Source organism: Protomyctophum parallelum (assembly GCF_964188405.1).
Source record: "Protomyctophum parallelum genome assembly, chromosome: 7".
NCBI classification, from domain to species: Eukaryota; Metazoa; Chordata; class Actinopteri; order Myctophiformes; family Myctophidae; genus Protomyctophum; species Protomyctophum parallelum.
The window spans coordinates 14,836,904-14,854,160 of NC_139705.1; the positions used below are offsets into that span (position 1 = coordinate 14,836,904).

The following is a 17,257-nucleotide window of genomic DNA, read 5'->3' on the forward strand; positions in this document are numbered from 1 at the left end:
CACAAATCACAAACAAAATTTCTGTGAAGTTATGCACGCATATTTCCACTAGGCAGAGGATGACATGCCACTAATTTTTTTCCAAATCAGCCTCAAGTTGGCGCTATAACAGGGCAATTCCTTATGTATGCGCACTCCCTAGAGGCCATGGAAAAACATTTTCCCTGCATCCCTCCACATCTGCCGTTTATAGCGCCACCATGAGTCAGATTTCTGGAAAACACATTGTTTATGTTAGTCGCACAGATTTCATCCAAATCTCATGCAAATCGGTACACATGATCTCTGTAGTCATGTGATCAAGACGAGTCTGGTGGATTTCTCAGATTCTACACTGATTGGATAAGATTGCCTTCCAAAGTTTTCAGGAGTGGCCTGTTTTGTCCTGCTCATCCAGAATTCTATCCTCAGAGATGCTATGAGTGATCTGGATCTGCATTTCCTCAACAAAATTAAGAAAATTGTTGCAAAAAACTAAAACTAAAAAATATATTACTCCCAAACATTTTGACACACACTCCTATCCTCCTGGTGGAGACCTGTGACCAGAGGGCACTTTGTCTAGCCCTTACCCGATATTTGCCCCCCCCCCCCTTGTGGCCGTGGGGGGTACTGCGCCCGGGTGCGTTTGTAATTGACTAATCAATTAATTAATAATCATTAATGTGTCAAATCGAAAAAAGGGCTTCGTTACGCCCTCCACATGCATATGGTCAATGCCTGTGAAAAGTAGGAGTGATTGGTGCAGGCAGTAAGGAGTTACGGCAGTGTTTTGACAGACACACAGACACACACTCAGACATTGTTAGAATTATAGTATGATTATTATTGGAACAATGATAAATACTGTCCAGAATCTTCAAGTAACAAAAGGTTGCATGGGAGACAAAAATGCTGAAATCTACACACACAAACTACACACACACACACACACACACACACACACACACACACACACACACACACACACACACACGCACGGACACACTCTCCCAGACCCCTTTCCTCCCCCAATCTCTCTCCCGCAAGTCCAAGTTTTGCGATGCAAAGATCCTCCATAATGTTAATCCATTATTTTGGCGACTGCTGATGAATGGTTGTTGCTTGTAGAGTTATCCAGCTGTCTCCTCCACAAACTATACAGCCCATTCCAGCGTGGCTTGCCTGAAGCGAGCCGGCAGCGTAGGGCTCTCTGCATCGGCTGTGTATGAGTGTGTGATGCAGCTTAGCCGACAAGTGGTATTTTAAACTAGACGTAGTCAACTTTTAGATTACGTTTGTCCTGTTTTGAAGCTGAATTACGGGGGCTCACAGGTTTGTTGACTTGTTGTGGCTTTGACGTCAGTCGAGTATATCAAAACAATTAGTGTCGTTACAAGGGATTTGCGTTAACGTGTTATTGTGTTAACTTTATAAAATATATAATATAGTGCACATTTATCATTCCACATTAGTGTGGACAGCAGCACAGGCTCCATGTCTGACAGAAGAAAAACAACTTGGAGTCAGTGTTGTTATGTTTTGTATTTGCTTCGGCCCATTTTAATTGCGATTTGCTTATTATAGATAAAGAGTAGGCCAATCAAACAATGCTTGAGAGTAAACATGGAGTTGTAATGGAGGTCGTGCGTGCGTGTGTGCGTGTGAGAGCGGGAGGGAGGGAGAGAAGGCAGGAGAGAGGGCGGGAGAGAGAGGGAGGGAGGGAGGGAGGCACAGATCTTCTATTTTCACTAGTTTGGGTCCCGGGGAGACATCAGATTTCCCTTACAGGAGGACCACCCATTCCTCGGACCCCCCAGCGGGTCTAGTTTCAGTGTTCTGTTGTTCATCTCGTAACACACTCAGATGCTTCTATGTGGCCCCGTGGATGCATTGCGAACAGTCTGGGGGAGGATGGTTGAAGCAGTGAAGTGCCTCGTTCCTTGAAACAAACCCTATGACCTTTTTTATCGCTTGCGTCCCACCTCCATCTGCGCGCCCCCAGCTGCTCCTGGACTCTCCGGTGGTATGTCCCGTCATGGTGTCACCCCCATGCCAGGTGGTATGTCCCGTCATGGTGTCACCCCCATGCCAGGTGGTATGTCCCGTCATGGTGTCACCCCCATGCCAGGTGGTATGTCCCGTCATGGTGTCACCCCCATGCCAGGTGGTATGTCCCGTCATGGTGTCACCCCCATGCCAGTGGTATGTCCCGTCATGGTGTCACCCCCATGCCAGGTGGTATGTTCCGTCATGGTGTCACCCCCATGCCAGGTGGTATGTCCCGTCATGGTGTCACCCCCATACCAGGTGGTATGTCCCGTCATGGTGTCACCCCCATGCCAGTGGTATGTCCCGTCATTGTGTCACCCCCATGCCAGGTGGTATGTTCCGTCATGGTGTCACCTAGCCTGGGTTCCAGCTTGAATCGCTGCGTTCCGTGATTCTGAATTGTCACTCGCTACTCAGTCTGGAAATGCTCTTATCTCCAAGGTAGTCGGGACATGAAATGGACCCGTGGCTTCTGATTGGTCTGTGGTACGGGTTGGGGAAAGAAAACACCAGTTTGATGTCGTATCAATGCGCACTGCGCAGCTACTGCTGTTGTCCTGCAACGTCCCCATCATTCACTAAACTCACCCCACACAGCCGTCATTTTCTTTGTGCTACTAAATCTGAGAGTGGACTACTGAATCGTATACTTTTCACCGTGTGTTTTTACTCTCAAGTCTCGAAGAAGTCTCGGTAAGAACTGTGAGTACTTTCCCCACCACTTCTTACCAGGCTACAGATGGAGCGGCTCCCCTCTCTTGTCAGCTGATCTCTCCTGACCCCGCACTGCTGCTGTTGCTGTTGCACTTGAGCTCATTGGTCCAAAGGGCCATTATTCAGAAACCCTGATAGTTCAAAGAATGGCCCATATGACCCAAAACCCATTTGTCCAGTGGCCCCTTATGCTGAAAAACAAACAGCCGTTGCTCTGAAGGACCCGTTGCTCCAACAAACACCCACTGGAGTTATTGGAGTTCAGTCACTGCTGGCTCTGTCCATGGTGCTGAATCCAACTGGATGTGTTTTGTTTTCTATCAGAAAATATAATTATCCGATAAGCTACATACCTGTCTTTCAATCAGTGTGTTTGCTGTTTTTTTTTATAGGTTAGACAATGTTAACAGTAAATAGTTTAGGCATACATCCATCCATCTTCAACCGCTTATCCGGAGTCGGGTGGCGGGGGCAACAGCTCCAGCAGAGAGCTCAAGACTTCTCTCTCCAGAGCAACATTAGTAATTCATCCTAGGGGATGCCGAGGCGATCCAAGGCCAGTTTGGAGATATAATCCTCCCATCAATCCTTGTTCTTCCCGGAGGTCTCCTTCCAGTGGGACGTGCAACGAGGACCTCCCTAGGGAGACGCTTACACTGTACAAATTCATCCGATGTCTGATCAGATTATCGGACAGCTGTTGAAACTGGGAAAGCATCTGTGCCATTTTAGTTTTTAGCTACAGTATATCGCAACATACATGTTTCAGAAAACTCTTAGGATTTACAACAGTGGTTCTCAAAAATAGCAGATATACAAGCTCAGGCTGGTTACACCATGACTACTCCATAACCCCCCCCCCCACACACACACACACACACACACACACACACACACACACAAGCCACCCTTGATTACTTAGAAAAGTGCTAGATAAATCCCAGATATTATTATTATTATTCATGTGGTTAATATAATCTGCACGGTAAAACACTGATTACATTTGATTAATCCATTAAGCGCAGTCTGTATGCTCCACGACGTCCGTGCAAAGTCTTCTCCTGTTTTAGAAGGCGTCGTCGCGTCACGCTGAGATGAGCCTAGTGCATCAGGCGTGGTGCGATAAGGCCCTGCACTGAGTCGAGTGCCAGATAATAGGGCCCCGAAACTGTCTGTCACACGTTTTCACCAGCCACTCCTCCCCTCTGTGTGGAGGACACACGAGGACATCATGTAGTTAACACATTAAGACCTGAGGCCGATTCATCCATCCATCCATTCAACCATATTCAACTGCTTATCCATAGTTGGGTATAAACTTCATCCTGGGGGATCCCAAGGTGATCCAAGGAGATATAATCCTCCCATCTGGTCCTTGGTCTGCACAGATTTTTTGATTTTTCTGAAAAAAATATTGTTTCTATGTCGGTAGATCTCAAACCTTTTCATCTCAAGGACCCCCAAAATTAATGTATTTGGCTGCTCCAGAAGCAATGATTTGAGTTAAAACTAGCTTGGCTATTCAAAATTTGCAGATCTACAAGATGGCATGAAGTATCACGTTTATAGCTTATTTAATAGAGCTTGTATATCTTTTTATTTATAATAGCCAAGGTATGAATTAATGGTTAAAGAAAGTGGTTCAAATCAAAAATATGACACAGATGCTTTCACGGTCCTAATGTTTTAAGTAAGAAACTCATGTTGCTATCAGAGTTGAAAGCCACAGAGTTATTGTAATGCACACGCTTTGAAGTCCTTCTCTGAATGGAACAAATGCACTTCAAAGCCGACTAGAACGCCTCCCTGCTGTGGCCGCTTCCCACCGTAATGCAGTTTTGTTCTCAGCCAGTGTGACTTTTCTGTTATTGTCATTTACATACCTGTGTGTGACAGCCGCAGCATTGTGTTCCTGCAGGCCTGGCCTATACTACACGATTACCAACATGTCCCATAGAGCTGGCTAGAGTGTACGTGTGCTGTGCTGCTGGCTCTAACCCATTCTGACCTGAGATCAGATTCTAAAAATGAGCTTGTAGATCTGCTATTTTTCAATAGCTAAAGCATAGCATAATGTTAACACCAAAATGGGTTCCTGCCCAAAATGGGCTAAAGACCCATGACTCCCACTCAGAATCGTGTCTTTTTGAAGCTATTCTCGTCAAAAGTCCTGGTAGTTTATTGTGCTCTGCATGTCTCCAAAGCATGAATATAATTTTACAGCTAATTCTTCTTTTCGTGTCTTTGAAGCATGTTGTTACAGATGTGCCATTCTAAATATCTCCACACTTCCCTGATCTATTCCTGAAGGTTTTCTGAAAATGCATGTTTTGCCTGCAGGTTTTAATCACTGATTAGCCTTGCTAATTGTACTGCTTTGCTACTGAAAACGTAGTGTCACTCGTCCTGAATATAATTGCACTGACAATCTACTGAATTAGGCAGTTCTTAAACAACACATCTGTATATGACAGTTTCCCATTTCATTACACGCATTATTATTGAACTCTGTAAGATTTAGGCAGCACTGGTTGGGTATAGGGCACACAAGGTAGTGCTGCATAGTCCTCTTCTCCACATTCACAGATGATTGGATGGGTTTTGTAGCCCCATCTGGCCATAGCAGCCAGACATTTACAACTAAAAACTGGTTTTCAAACGAACATGCACTGAAAACGTGGCCTGACGCAGCTAGGCCACGCAGCAGGCATAAACATAATTATGCAGGGACGCTTAGTGACACAAAACAGGTGCTCCTCCGTAAACCAACACTACTCTGGGTCTCAACCACGAAATAACAAAAACTAGAATTGGGAGAAAAAAATCACACCCGCGTGTGTAGTGAGGTGCGCTCTTATCGTCATACATCATCTCATTCTAGCCAATCACAATTTGCGTCCTCACCTTCGTCCTCAATGTTTGTGTTTACACAATGTTTGTGTTTTCACAAACACTCAAAGCTGGACATAGGAGGGGCTAGCGCCCCTGAAAAATAAATGTGGTTAAGTGAAATAAAAGAAAACAAACTAGGCTTTACAAAAACGAATGATAACAAACTGGAGCGGTATATAATTAAAAGTATCTAAAATCATAGAGAAAATGTCAATATTGCATAGCCAAAACATACTTTTATTGGTGATGAAAGGTTGAATCTCACCCCTGACATGTACCCTTTATTACAATAAAGTAAAACTAACAAACTGAACTAGCAAACTGACTTTGAAACCTAATCAAACTAAACTGGAATTGAAAACAAAAGGTAAAAAACAATGAACAAAAAAAAGAGACAACAACTAATGAATAATTCAAAAAATGATAACCTTGGTCCCGACCAGGAAGTGGGTTGCCTGTTATTTTGGCCGCAGTGCGTCCTGTGTTTTATGTATATGTATGTTCTCTGTAGATAACCTGCAGGAACAAATATATGCATAATTCATAGTGTATGGATTATTAAATCAGGATAAAAGACTGTAAGGTTCTGTAAGATAAGATAAGTTCCTTACTTCCTTTAGAGGGAATGGGACCAATCATTATTATATTAATAAACTTTATTTTATACAGAAAATATAATGTTGTTTACTGCATTGATTCAACTTCTCAACCTTTTCAGGCCACAACCACCCAAAATAATCATATTTGAACTGTGAACCATGCTGCACGTCAGCATTGCTCCTGAGTACTTAGTTACTTTACAGCCCCGGGAATGTAATCCTGTCTAACTATCTCTGCCTGCCCTGCTCCCCCCCCCCCCCCCGACTCACAGCCTCGCTCCCCTCTTTTCCACTGGGTGTCACTTCTGTGTGTGTGTGTGTGTGTGTGTGTGTGCGTGTGTGCGTGTGTGCGTGTGTGCGTGTGTGCGTGTGTGCGTGTGTGCGTGCGTGCGTGCGTGCGTGCGTGTGTGCGTGTGTGTGCGTGTGTGCGTGCGTGCGGAGGGTGATGGGTTGTTAATGACTAGGCCAGTCAGTAGGTGTCAGAGCGAACAGTCTCATCTGGCTAGCTGTCTCTATGTGCGGCCAAGGCTCTTTTGACATGCAGGCCTCTCTAAGGGTGGTCAGTTATAGTTGGTCCTTCCGTCTGTCCGTCCAGCACTTGATTAAAAAAAAAGATATCTTGAAAGGTACCTGTTGGATTTCCATGGTATTTTGTGGTGACACTGACTTAGACCAATATGTCCACGTGCACACAAGACATTTCTTGAGTGGCAGTGCAGCGTGTTGTGAACTTGTGGATCTGCTATCTTTGGTGCGCGCATGAAGTACAGTATAACTCACCTTTTTAGTCTTGTGAAATGAATGGAAATCAGTAGGGATGGAACTTTGTGTTATTTTCGTAGCGATTATTCTTTTTTTTATTTAAAATGTTTTATCCCACAATTTTGTAACCCATTTTTTCACCCAGTGTCATTTATCTAATGTAATCCTGGGCACTACACTTCCTCTGCCAACCTGGGGGGGCAGCGGACTGACCTCATGGTCTTTCTATGCATGAGGAGTCCAAGCTGCTTCTTTTCACCTGACAGGGGAGAGTTTCCCCGGCGGACGTAGCGCGTGGAAGGAACACGTTATTCCGACGAGTTCCTTTCCCCTCCAGCCACTCAAACATGTCGCGTCATTGGTGGTGTGAGCCGTTATTGGCAGGCAATGAGTTTTAAAGACAGGTTAAAGTTGTAATCCTGCTCAGAGCTCTTGATAGTTTGAGGGACTAAACGCTTTCTGAGACACAGTGGTGGCATTTACATGCATGACTGCAGCACCAGCACACAGTGCATTGCTGGGATGATGGGGGTCCTTCATAATCCTTCTAGCTCTGCTCAAGCACCTGCTAAAGTACCATCCCTGCAGGGAGGGGAAGTGAAGTCTCATCTGACCACACCTGATATGGTGTTCCAGAGAGGAGATATTCCCATACCAAACGGTGGTTGCCCTGGTCAGAATGCTTTATGTAGTAGCAGAGTAGAGGGATTTCAGAACCCGAGAGTTTGCTCTTAGAGAACTCGACACTTTCTGACCGGAGGGGATAATGAACGGGAGTACAGCTTTCCTTCTGGAAAGGTCTCTCTGCCACCAGATGAGAATGGCAGGAGCAGGTGGATGCTGTTCCATCTTTCACTAAGTTAACGCCGGTGTTAAGGTGTTCCACTCAAGTGCTCTCTGGGAGGATGAGGATTCGACATGGACTGATGTTTTTGGTCCAGATTTCCCAGTAAGGCTGCTGGCACTCCATGTACAAGCCACCTATTAATAAAAGGGTGGCTGGACGACCCAATAGCTGTGGGGTTAGGGTGTAGTGGCTCATGAGGTAGAGTGGCCGCTTGGGAAATAAAATGGTTCTCGGTTGGATCCCTGGCTCCCTTCCTTTTTTATTGTCCAAGTTTAAGTGCTCCCAATGAGTTTCCTCTGTGGTCTACGTGCAAATGTGTGCCTGCATGTAGGGTTAACGTAACGTAACGCAAAAGGGATTTGGATGAAGGCACTTCATTGATTTAGCATGCCACTTGCGGCAGTGCGGCACAATGCTTTGACTAGCGAGTAGTGCTGCAAAGTTAATCTAAGAAAGATTGCAATCTAGATTCTCATTTCTAAATTTGAGCAAGAATCGTGCAGCCTAGTGCTGCCTATTTGTTGTCCAATTTATTTTAGTTACTCTTGTTTTTGCTACACGAGAGTAGAGTAGAGTAAAGTACTTTGATGTTGCCACAGTAGTTGGCTCCAGGTGCCACATTTAGAATTTAGTAATGTTGAGCAACTACAGACTAAAGTCAATCAATATTTTCATGGAAAAAAAAATAATGGTGTAAGAAGATTAATATTTGAGCAAGAATGGTGCAGCACTGCTAGCGAGTCCCCGGTCAAATCATTTGCCGGGTATCATTCCCCTTGCCACAATGTGCTGTCTCTCTGAACTGCCACTACACTGTTCAATGATTGGGTGAAGGTTTTTCCTTTAAAGGGATAGTTCAGATTTTTTTAACTTAAGCTGTATGAAATACTTGCCATTAATATAGTGGTTGCAACTGTATTAATTGATTGCCAGAGTTCTGTGGTGGGAGTTCTGCTCTGGTTTTGGTGAAATATCAAGTAGTTCCGGTCATTTTGTGGGGGGCACTGGGGGCCACGCAGTAAAGGTAAATGAATCCACAAAACTAACGTTATTTGTATTGTTGACCTATTTCTAAAATATTAGTGCAACTTTCGTTATTTTTTTACCCCTCTATCACACGGAACTATGTTTTTTGTGTCCATATCACTACGCCCAAAAAATTGTTGAACGAAAGTCGCACTAATGTTTTAGAAATAGGTCAACAATACAAATTACGTTCGTTTTGTGGATTAATTTACTTTTACTGCGTGGCCCCAGTGCCCCCCACAAAATGACCGGAACTACTTAATATTGACCAAAACCAGAGCACAACTCCCACCACGGGACTCGGGCAACAATTAATACAGTTGCAACCACTATATTAATGGCAAGCATTTCATACAACTTAAGTTCAAAAAATCTGAACTAACCCTTTAAGTTTTCATTTCTGGTCCAAAGCACATGGAAAGAATGAGGCATTTGCTGCAGAGTCTTCTGTCATGGGGTGACTGTGCTGGCCAGCTGGTCTCAGATGCATTGTCAGGGGTCAATTGATCCAGAACAGATGCTGATGGTGCTGTTGGCAGCTGATCTAAGTATACTGAATTAGAATTTCACAGTTTGTGTATGCATTTGTGATTCTGTATAGAATACGTTGTTTCAATAAAGTATCTATCTCTCGCACACACACACACACACACACACACACACACACACACACACACACACACACACACACACACACACACACACACACACACACACCTTTCCTTGTCTACCTGGCTTGTTTCCAATCTAAACATGTGAGACACGAGGGGGCACAGAGAGTCACTGAGCACTTTTCCATTCTGTTGATGCTGCAACTCTCCACCTCTTGGCTTGTTTGACAATATTAATTGCTTGTCCCCGGTGCTATTGATGGCCTGATCTGCTCCAAGCCATGCAGCTCAGCCCCTGGCTGGCAGGACCTGGACCCCCGAGACCGGCCCTGGCCTCCCGGGGTGGGCCAAGGCTTAGCCAGCATTCCCACCTGGAACACGAGGAAGTGCCAAGGACCCAGTGGGTTCTGTGCCCAGTCACTCACAACAAGTAAAGCAGAGTCATTCACCCGCAGTTAGTGTATTCAATTTTATAAGAAAGTCCCCATAACCCTTATACATTCACTGTCATTGACGCCCCTGTGAGCCATCCCAAATCCAACCGTCATTGATGTCAGAACCGTGTTTTCATTGATTATGTTAGATTGCGCTCTTCGCCAACATTTTTCTATGTTGCTAGTCAGCCCGACACAAAAAAAAGGTTGTGCCTGCCGTCCGCCTCCACGTTATCAGATTCTTTTTTCCCAGATTGCGTTTTTGGTCAAAACAAGCTTCATTTAATGGCCCATAACTAAAGAACCTGCGGTTGTGGTTAGAATGTTTTTTTTCCGGATTGAAAAATTGCTGTATGCCATCAAAGATAAATTTGTATCATTTCAGCTTCACTACATCATATTCAACGGTAAAGGGCGAGATCGAGAGGCTGCTGTAGACATAGCTCACGAAGCTGGCTTTAAACTCACACAAAGACACTGACAAAATTATGTCAATGTCTCTCTCTCTCTCTCACACACGGTAAAACAGCACACCTCTGCATACCAAACTTTTGCACTCTACTTGCCGATTTTGCGGTCGACCGCCGTGTTCTTGTTTTGTAGTTTTTACCTTGGGATAGCGTTCCAAAACCAGGTCATTTGCCCCACCCTCCCCTCAGGAAAGAGAAATGTGCCAAGTCAAGCCTTAAAGCAACTGCGTCAGAAAAGTCCCTGACTTCCGTTGGCAGTCAATAATATATGTAACCTCCCCTTGTCCTGGCCCCCTCACCCCCCTCCTCCCCCTCTCGCCTCTCGCAGCACGCACTAGCGTAGGTCCCCTGCTGGGGTAAAGTACTTATGTGAAAGTATTAATTCTGAAATGTATTGTGAGCTTGTAGTTGTATAATATTTAATTATAAAAGTATAATAAGTTTAAGTATTATTTGGTAGCTACTACTGTAGCTACCAAATAAAGGTGTTAAATAATGAACTAAACTAAATAATTGCAGTGGAGTAAAAAAGTACAGTATTTGCCTCTGAGATGTAGTAGAAGTATAAAGTACCGTAACTTGAAATTGTACTTACTACAGTAAGTGCAGTACTTGTGTAAATGTACTAAGTTACTTTACACTACTGCATAGTGCGGTTGCATGTGATGCCATGCACTTTTTTTTTTCTTTTTTTCTTTTTTTTTACTTTTTAAGCTCTACATTCATAATTAATTGATGGGCATCTTATTAAGGTCAGGGTTTTGTGCTATTGGGAAACGAGTGGCAGCAGCTCAGTGAAAACAACAAGCCAATCAGCTTGACAGCCAAAACCAGAGGATGGTTCGTGTGAACTTTTGGGAAGTGTAAACATGCTGAACACAACGGCTGGCAAACTGCTGATAGCAGGAAGGGAGGAGAGGCAGATCAGTGCAAATGTCAAGCAGAGGTAATGGGAAATATGACATGAAAACGCTGGGATATCGCCCATGTCGGGTGGAAAACCTCGTACTCAAACCGCTTTACCTTTCACGATTCAAATTAAAAAACATGTGACATGGACATCGCAATCATCATTGCATTACTTCATTTACAAGAAATCTACGCAATTCGAGGATATTCAGTAGAAGCATTGTTATTTTGATCATCACAATTAGCCTGTTGTCTCTCCTATGGTACCAACATCAAAACCATTGCTCTAGTCTAGACTATTGGAGAAAGACATTGATGAGCCATAACCTGTCATCAGGGATGTGTTGTGATGTTGACAGCCCGGGGCATAATTGTGAGCTTCTCATCAAGCCTAGGAACCTAACAAACCTCACTCTACAGCTACTAAAGCAACATCTTGTTAACTTGACGCGTGCAGCACTTGGTGCTGTCAACAGTGGTGCGTGCGTGTGTGCGTGCATGTGTGTGTGTGCGTGTGTGCACAACATTGACAATTGGTGGTGAAAAAACACTATTTCCATGCTCGGACCGACCCATCCAGCCAGCCAGGGACACACATTGGCTGGGCATTGGAGTGGCTGCACCACTCAAAAATAAATAGGTGCTATGTCACGGTTACATTGTTACTTCTGGTTCATTTGGGGTGAATTTTGGTGTTTTCAGGGACAGCGATGGCAAATGGGCTTCAACTATTAAATAAAAGTATAAAGCACATGTGAAACAAAAAGCACTTCTTTGCCTGCTGGCAGTGTGCCCAAGACTTAATGCTGGATTAGCTCTGAGATTAGCTCTGGACACACAAGCACTGGCAGACACACAGACAGACCCTCTTATAGATGGCCTAAAACTGTCCATATGAATCAGGCACGCAAATGGCCTACATGTATCGGAGGATAGAGGAGCGTGTTTTCTATGAAGATCGGCTACATTTGCCGTTTGAGTTGTCCAAATACTATTGGAGCTAAATCACACTTAAAGGTTTCATCACATTAATTTTCATTTATTTTTATTTTTCGTTTTTCTTTTAGGTTTTATGACCTCAATTATACCCACACAACCTGAACTTTGAACATTGAGTGGATTCTCTGTAGCCTGGGGTTTTCTCTGTGTGTTCTGAAGCCTTTTGAGCCTTTTGTGGACTCTTACCTCACAGTCCAATCAGAGTACTTGTTTGAGCCAGAAAACCCCAGATCACAGAACATCTACTGAATGTTAAAAGTTCAGTTTTTTTGGGTGTAATTGAGCTCAGAAAATCTCAAAAAGAACCTGCCAGAGCGGGCGGGGAGGAGGGGCCGCTTTAGCTCTGAACAGAACCACATGGGCACACATGCAAGTTCAATGACGCACACAGAGAAAATTGGATCGCCTGTTTTTTTGTTTTTTTTTTCATCCTTCATGGGCCCCCACGGCGTCTGGGTCCCGGTTGCACCGTCAATATTTACGCCACTGATTATTTGTCGCTGATGGGCAGAAACCTCTTACAGTATCTCCATATTTTAACTTTTTCTTTTGTATGCTTGTACAGTGTCACATAAAAGTATCACAAATAGTAGATGTACAGTATAATCTCAAAACAGACAGAGACAACTTGCAAGACATATAGTGAGGGCAGTGTGTGTTTTTTCGATTGGAGTACAATATGTCACATACTTGTGTCTGTGTTTAATTGAGCGATTGTCTTGCTCGACAGCATGCCTCGTGAATGTGTGAGTTATGGTGTGTTTTTTGGGTGCGTTGTTGGCATCCGTTCTTATTTGCCTGTTGCCATGGTCTGGCACCTTGACTCAGCCTCGAGGCACATGTTCACACATGCACGCACAGCACACACACACACACACACACACACACACACACACACACACACACACACACACACACACACACACACACACACACACACACACTCACTCTGACTATAGAAACACTTTCCAGTGTTTAGGTTAAAGGGCTAATACCATAACACGTGTCATCCTAGGAAACATCCACATGCGTGTACACATGTGCACATATCACATGCACTCACCAACAAAACATGTACGCTGTATGTATTGAACTGCGCCTTCACAGACACGGCCTGACATTTCCCCATAGTGTGGCCGGGAGGCGGATAAACGCTCAGACCTTTAGAGAATGTTATTCTCATTGCTTTCTCCCCCCACCCCGCCATGCCTTATCTCTGCTCCCCATCCACATTTCCAACACTGTTGCTCACTAATACGTGTGTGTGTGTGTGTGTGTGTGTGTAAACATTATTCTCTCCCTGTCTCCCATTCTCTTTAATAAACAGAATATACATGTTCAGGTGGTGTTGGCAATTTGAGCCAGTAAGCAGAGAGTACCGGTACCCTATTTAGCATTCAAAATTTTTGATTATTCCAGTTTTGTTTTGTCTTATGCTCATTTCTTTGTGTCATCACTTCCTTGTTTAACCCAATCCCTACCAATTCACTAGGTGGGATCGTGAGGCCAGTGCCAATCAAATGCGCAAAATACCACAGTAGAAGAAGAGATCCCAGGGCAACCAGGAAGTGTAGCCCCCCCCTAATATTGTATTCATATTAGACCATTAGGTTGCGGTAGACGGGCGGTGAGTTGATTTCCTCCGCGGATGTAAGAAGAGGGAATAATAACCTTCCAAACACTGGATTTTGGCTCATTTTGAACAGAAAAAGGAGTAATATGCGCGCATGTGCACGTCTGATCCGTATGCAGCACCACCCAGCACTGTGCTGGCTGGTTGTAAATCTCACAGTGACACACTATGATGTGAACAGCACTGTGCTGGCTGGTTGTTAAATCTCACAGTGACACACTATGATGTGAACAGCACTGTGCTGGCTGGTTGTTAAATCTCACAGTGACACACTATGATGTGAACAGCACTGTGCTGGCTGGTTGTTAAATCTCACAGTGACACACTATGATGTGAACAGCACTGTGCTGGTGATGTGAACAGCACTGTGCTGGCTGGTTGTAAATCTCACAGTGACACACAGTGATATGGAGAGAGATCCACTGGCCAGGTGCGTTGCCATGGTGAGGAGACTAGGCACTAGATTATAGCAGTGGCTACAGCCTAACAAAGCATTGACCCACGCACGCACGCACACACACCTTGTCACATGCCACGACTGTGAAGCGTGTAGCTTGATCAGCTACCAGCGCAAAACTACGCATAATTCTAACTCTAACCCCTAAACCTATATCCTCTAAATGTCTAATCTCAACTGCAACCTCAATCTTTTTGTAATCGTAAATGTATCTCTGAAAATAATTTTTCCACCATTAAACTACCACTTGCCTTGTGATGACTAGAAAAATGCTCCTCACAACGTCTATTCTACTATACTTGTGTGCAGTGGTGGAAAAAGTAAGTAAAAGTATCAATACTGCAATGTAGAAATACTCAAGTAAAAGTCCGGAATTCAAAATTGACTTGAGTAGGTACAAATGTGTTGGTATGTACTATTTAGTTACTTTCCACCACTGCTTGTGGGGACATTTGGTCCTCACAAGTATAGGGATACAAGCACACACACACACACACACACACACACACACACACACACACCCCGGGTCGGCTGAAATAAGCTGCAAGCTGATTGCAGTAGTTTGTGGTGTGAAGCCATTTGAATGGAAATGCGACGAACGCAGAGTGCATTACCAAAACTCATAGAAGACATCAGAGCCTGCGTCTCCCGCCAATGATAGTCAGCCATGCACATCACATCACAGCTGGAAACTGAAAGTGTAACTGTGTGTGTAAGTGCGTGCGTGATAGCGTAACACCCTGAAGCATACACAGCAGACGCTAACCCAGTGAGAGCACCACGCATGTGCGTGCGTGCGCGCTGCCGATGATGGAGTTAGCTCCAGGAGTGTCCAGAGAACCCGAGGCACTCGTTGCCTTCTACTGTTGAGCCATTTAGGAAAATAGATTATTTTCAGGAGAAGGCTAAACATCTGTCCTCTCTCTGTGTGTCCGAGTGTGCGTGCGTGTGTACTGTAGGTTGTATATTCTTAGTGTGTGTAGTAAACAATGGTGGAAAGTAACATTTACTCAGTCAGGAACTACACCTGCCGAAATCTGTTTGTCATTTCTGTTCACAAAAATACATTTGAAAACATATTTTGAGCTTATTCTTGTATCATGTATTCAGTGTATCATGTATAAATTGTTATACATGATTACAAACATTTATAACGAGTGTTATAATGCCTTATGAGCACATTATAATTCATTCTAAAGGTGACCTTAATATAAAGTGTTCTCTCCTCTCCACAGAGGCTGGTGGAAGCAGCAGAAGAGGCCCACCTGCAGCACGAGGAGGACCCAGACCTGCAGGTAGGTGCATGTGCTCACACACTCATTATCACCAGATTACAGGTACCTGTAGGTGCATGTGCTCACACACTCATTATCGCCAGATTACAGGTAGGTGCATGTGCTCACACTCACACACTCATTATCGCCACAGATGGTAATGAGTGATGGTTCTTGTCAAATGTACAGTATCAGATGCACCAGTGACCAGATGTCCCCCTTTGCATGGGACAGTCCCTCATTTCCAAGGTGGCTTTCTGTTCTATATAATAGGTGGCTCTCTCATTGTATATTTTCCTGTGTTTTTAAGCCTGTTAAAATAACATGAGAAATATACATTAATATGTTCTTATTTTGATCATAAGACCCCAATTACTGAATGTCAAGTCTCCAGGTTTTCTTCAGGATATGTATGCCACGTATTTACTAGGACACTGTGGGATATTACGAGGAGGACTAGTGGTTCTCAAATGTTTAATTTGAATAATTTCACATGACGTTGCACTTGTTTCTCTCTACAGTCCACAGTGAAGGCCTCTTAAATTATAGCAAGACAGTGACATTCATGGAGGCTGGAACAGTCACTGTAGCATGTTGGAAAATGAACTGGAGTGACCCTGTTTATTCAGCAGCCGAAAGGCCGAAACCTTCAAATGGACAAGGTTGCAAACGCATTGTATGACATGATGAATACAAGACAGAGCCAGACTTATAACACGCAGTGATTACATGTAAAACAAAATGATATCATCTATTGTACATCTGCACACCACCCAGAATAATAATACATAATTCCACATAACTAACTTAACCCCCAGCATCCTTAACCCAATTTGGACTGAGGCCAGTTCGATTAAAATTTTCATATATTTAAATAGCAGAATCATTTTTTTGTAATTTTTGAAAACTGTACATACAGTAGAGAACACCAAGAGGGGTTCCCGTCCAGAAGGCTCAGAACACCAAAAAGGTTCCCATTTCAGACGTGCATCGAGTGACGCAGGCGTTCTCGCCTGGATCAACGACACGACTGCTCATGAGGGGAGCGGGCTGCGTGGCATGAAAAAAGCAGATCGGCAAGCTTACAATGTGTCGCAATCAGCTTGTGAATTGGCTTGTAGGCTCATAGATCCGCTTGTAGATCGGCTACAGTATTTTCAGCCAAGATATTTAATGTTTGGTGAAAACCGCAAAGACACTAGTTACTAGTATGATGCCCTGAGGGTCTCCACTCAACAATGCATACAGTTTTAACACAGATCTGTGATGGCTAATATAATAGCCATAATAAAACACACACACACACACACACACACACACACACACACACACACACAAACACACACATTCAAGCAGTTTATGATTTCATGATTTCTGGTCAGGAATGACTGATAGCATCATCATCGTGTGGAAATCGAGCTAAAATCATTTCATATCACTCACACACCCCCACATTACTGTACTGCATACCCCCCGGAGCTCATCGAAGTGTGTGTGTGTGTGTGTGTGTGTGTGTGTGTGTGTGTGTGTGTGTGTGTGTGTGTGTGTGTGTGTGTGTGTGTGTGTGCCATAAAGCACCCACTGAGAGAGAGAGAGAGA

The 17,257-nt window shown here is 44.1% G+C and overlaps 1 protein-coding gene across 1 annotated transcript in view; it reads left to right on the forward strand.

The window, feature by feature from the left end:
* cacna2d3a (calcium channel, voltage-dependent, alpha 2/delta subunit 3a) overlaps nt 1-17,257 on the forward strand; it is a gene marked incomplete at both ends in the record, with an annotated part of 288,788 nt that overhangs the window by 79,431 nt on the left and 192,100 nt on the right. Inside the window, 1 exon segment of the mRNA XM_083769683.1 lies at nt 15,620-15,679. Within this exon segment, the coding sequence (XP_083625809.1) occupies nt 15,620-15,679 (60 nt within the window).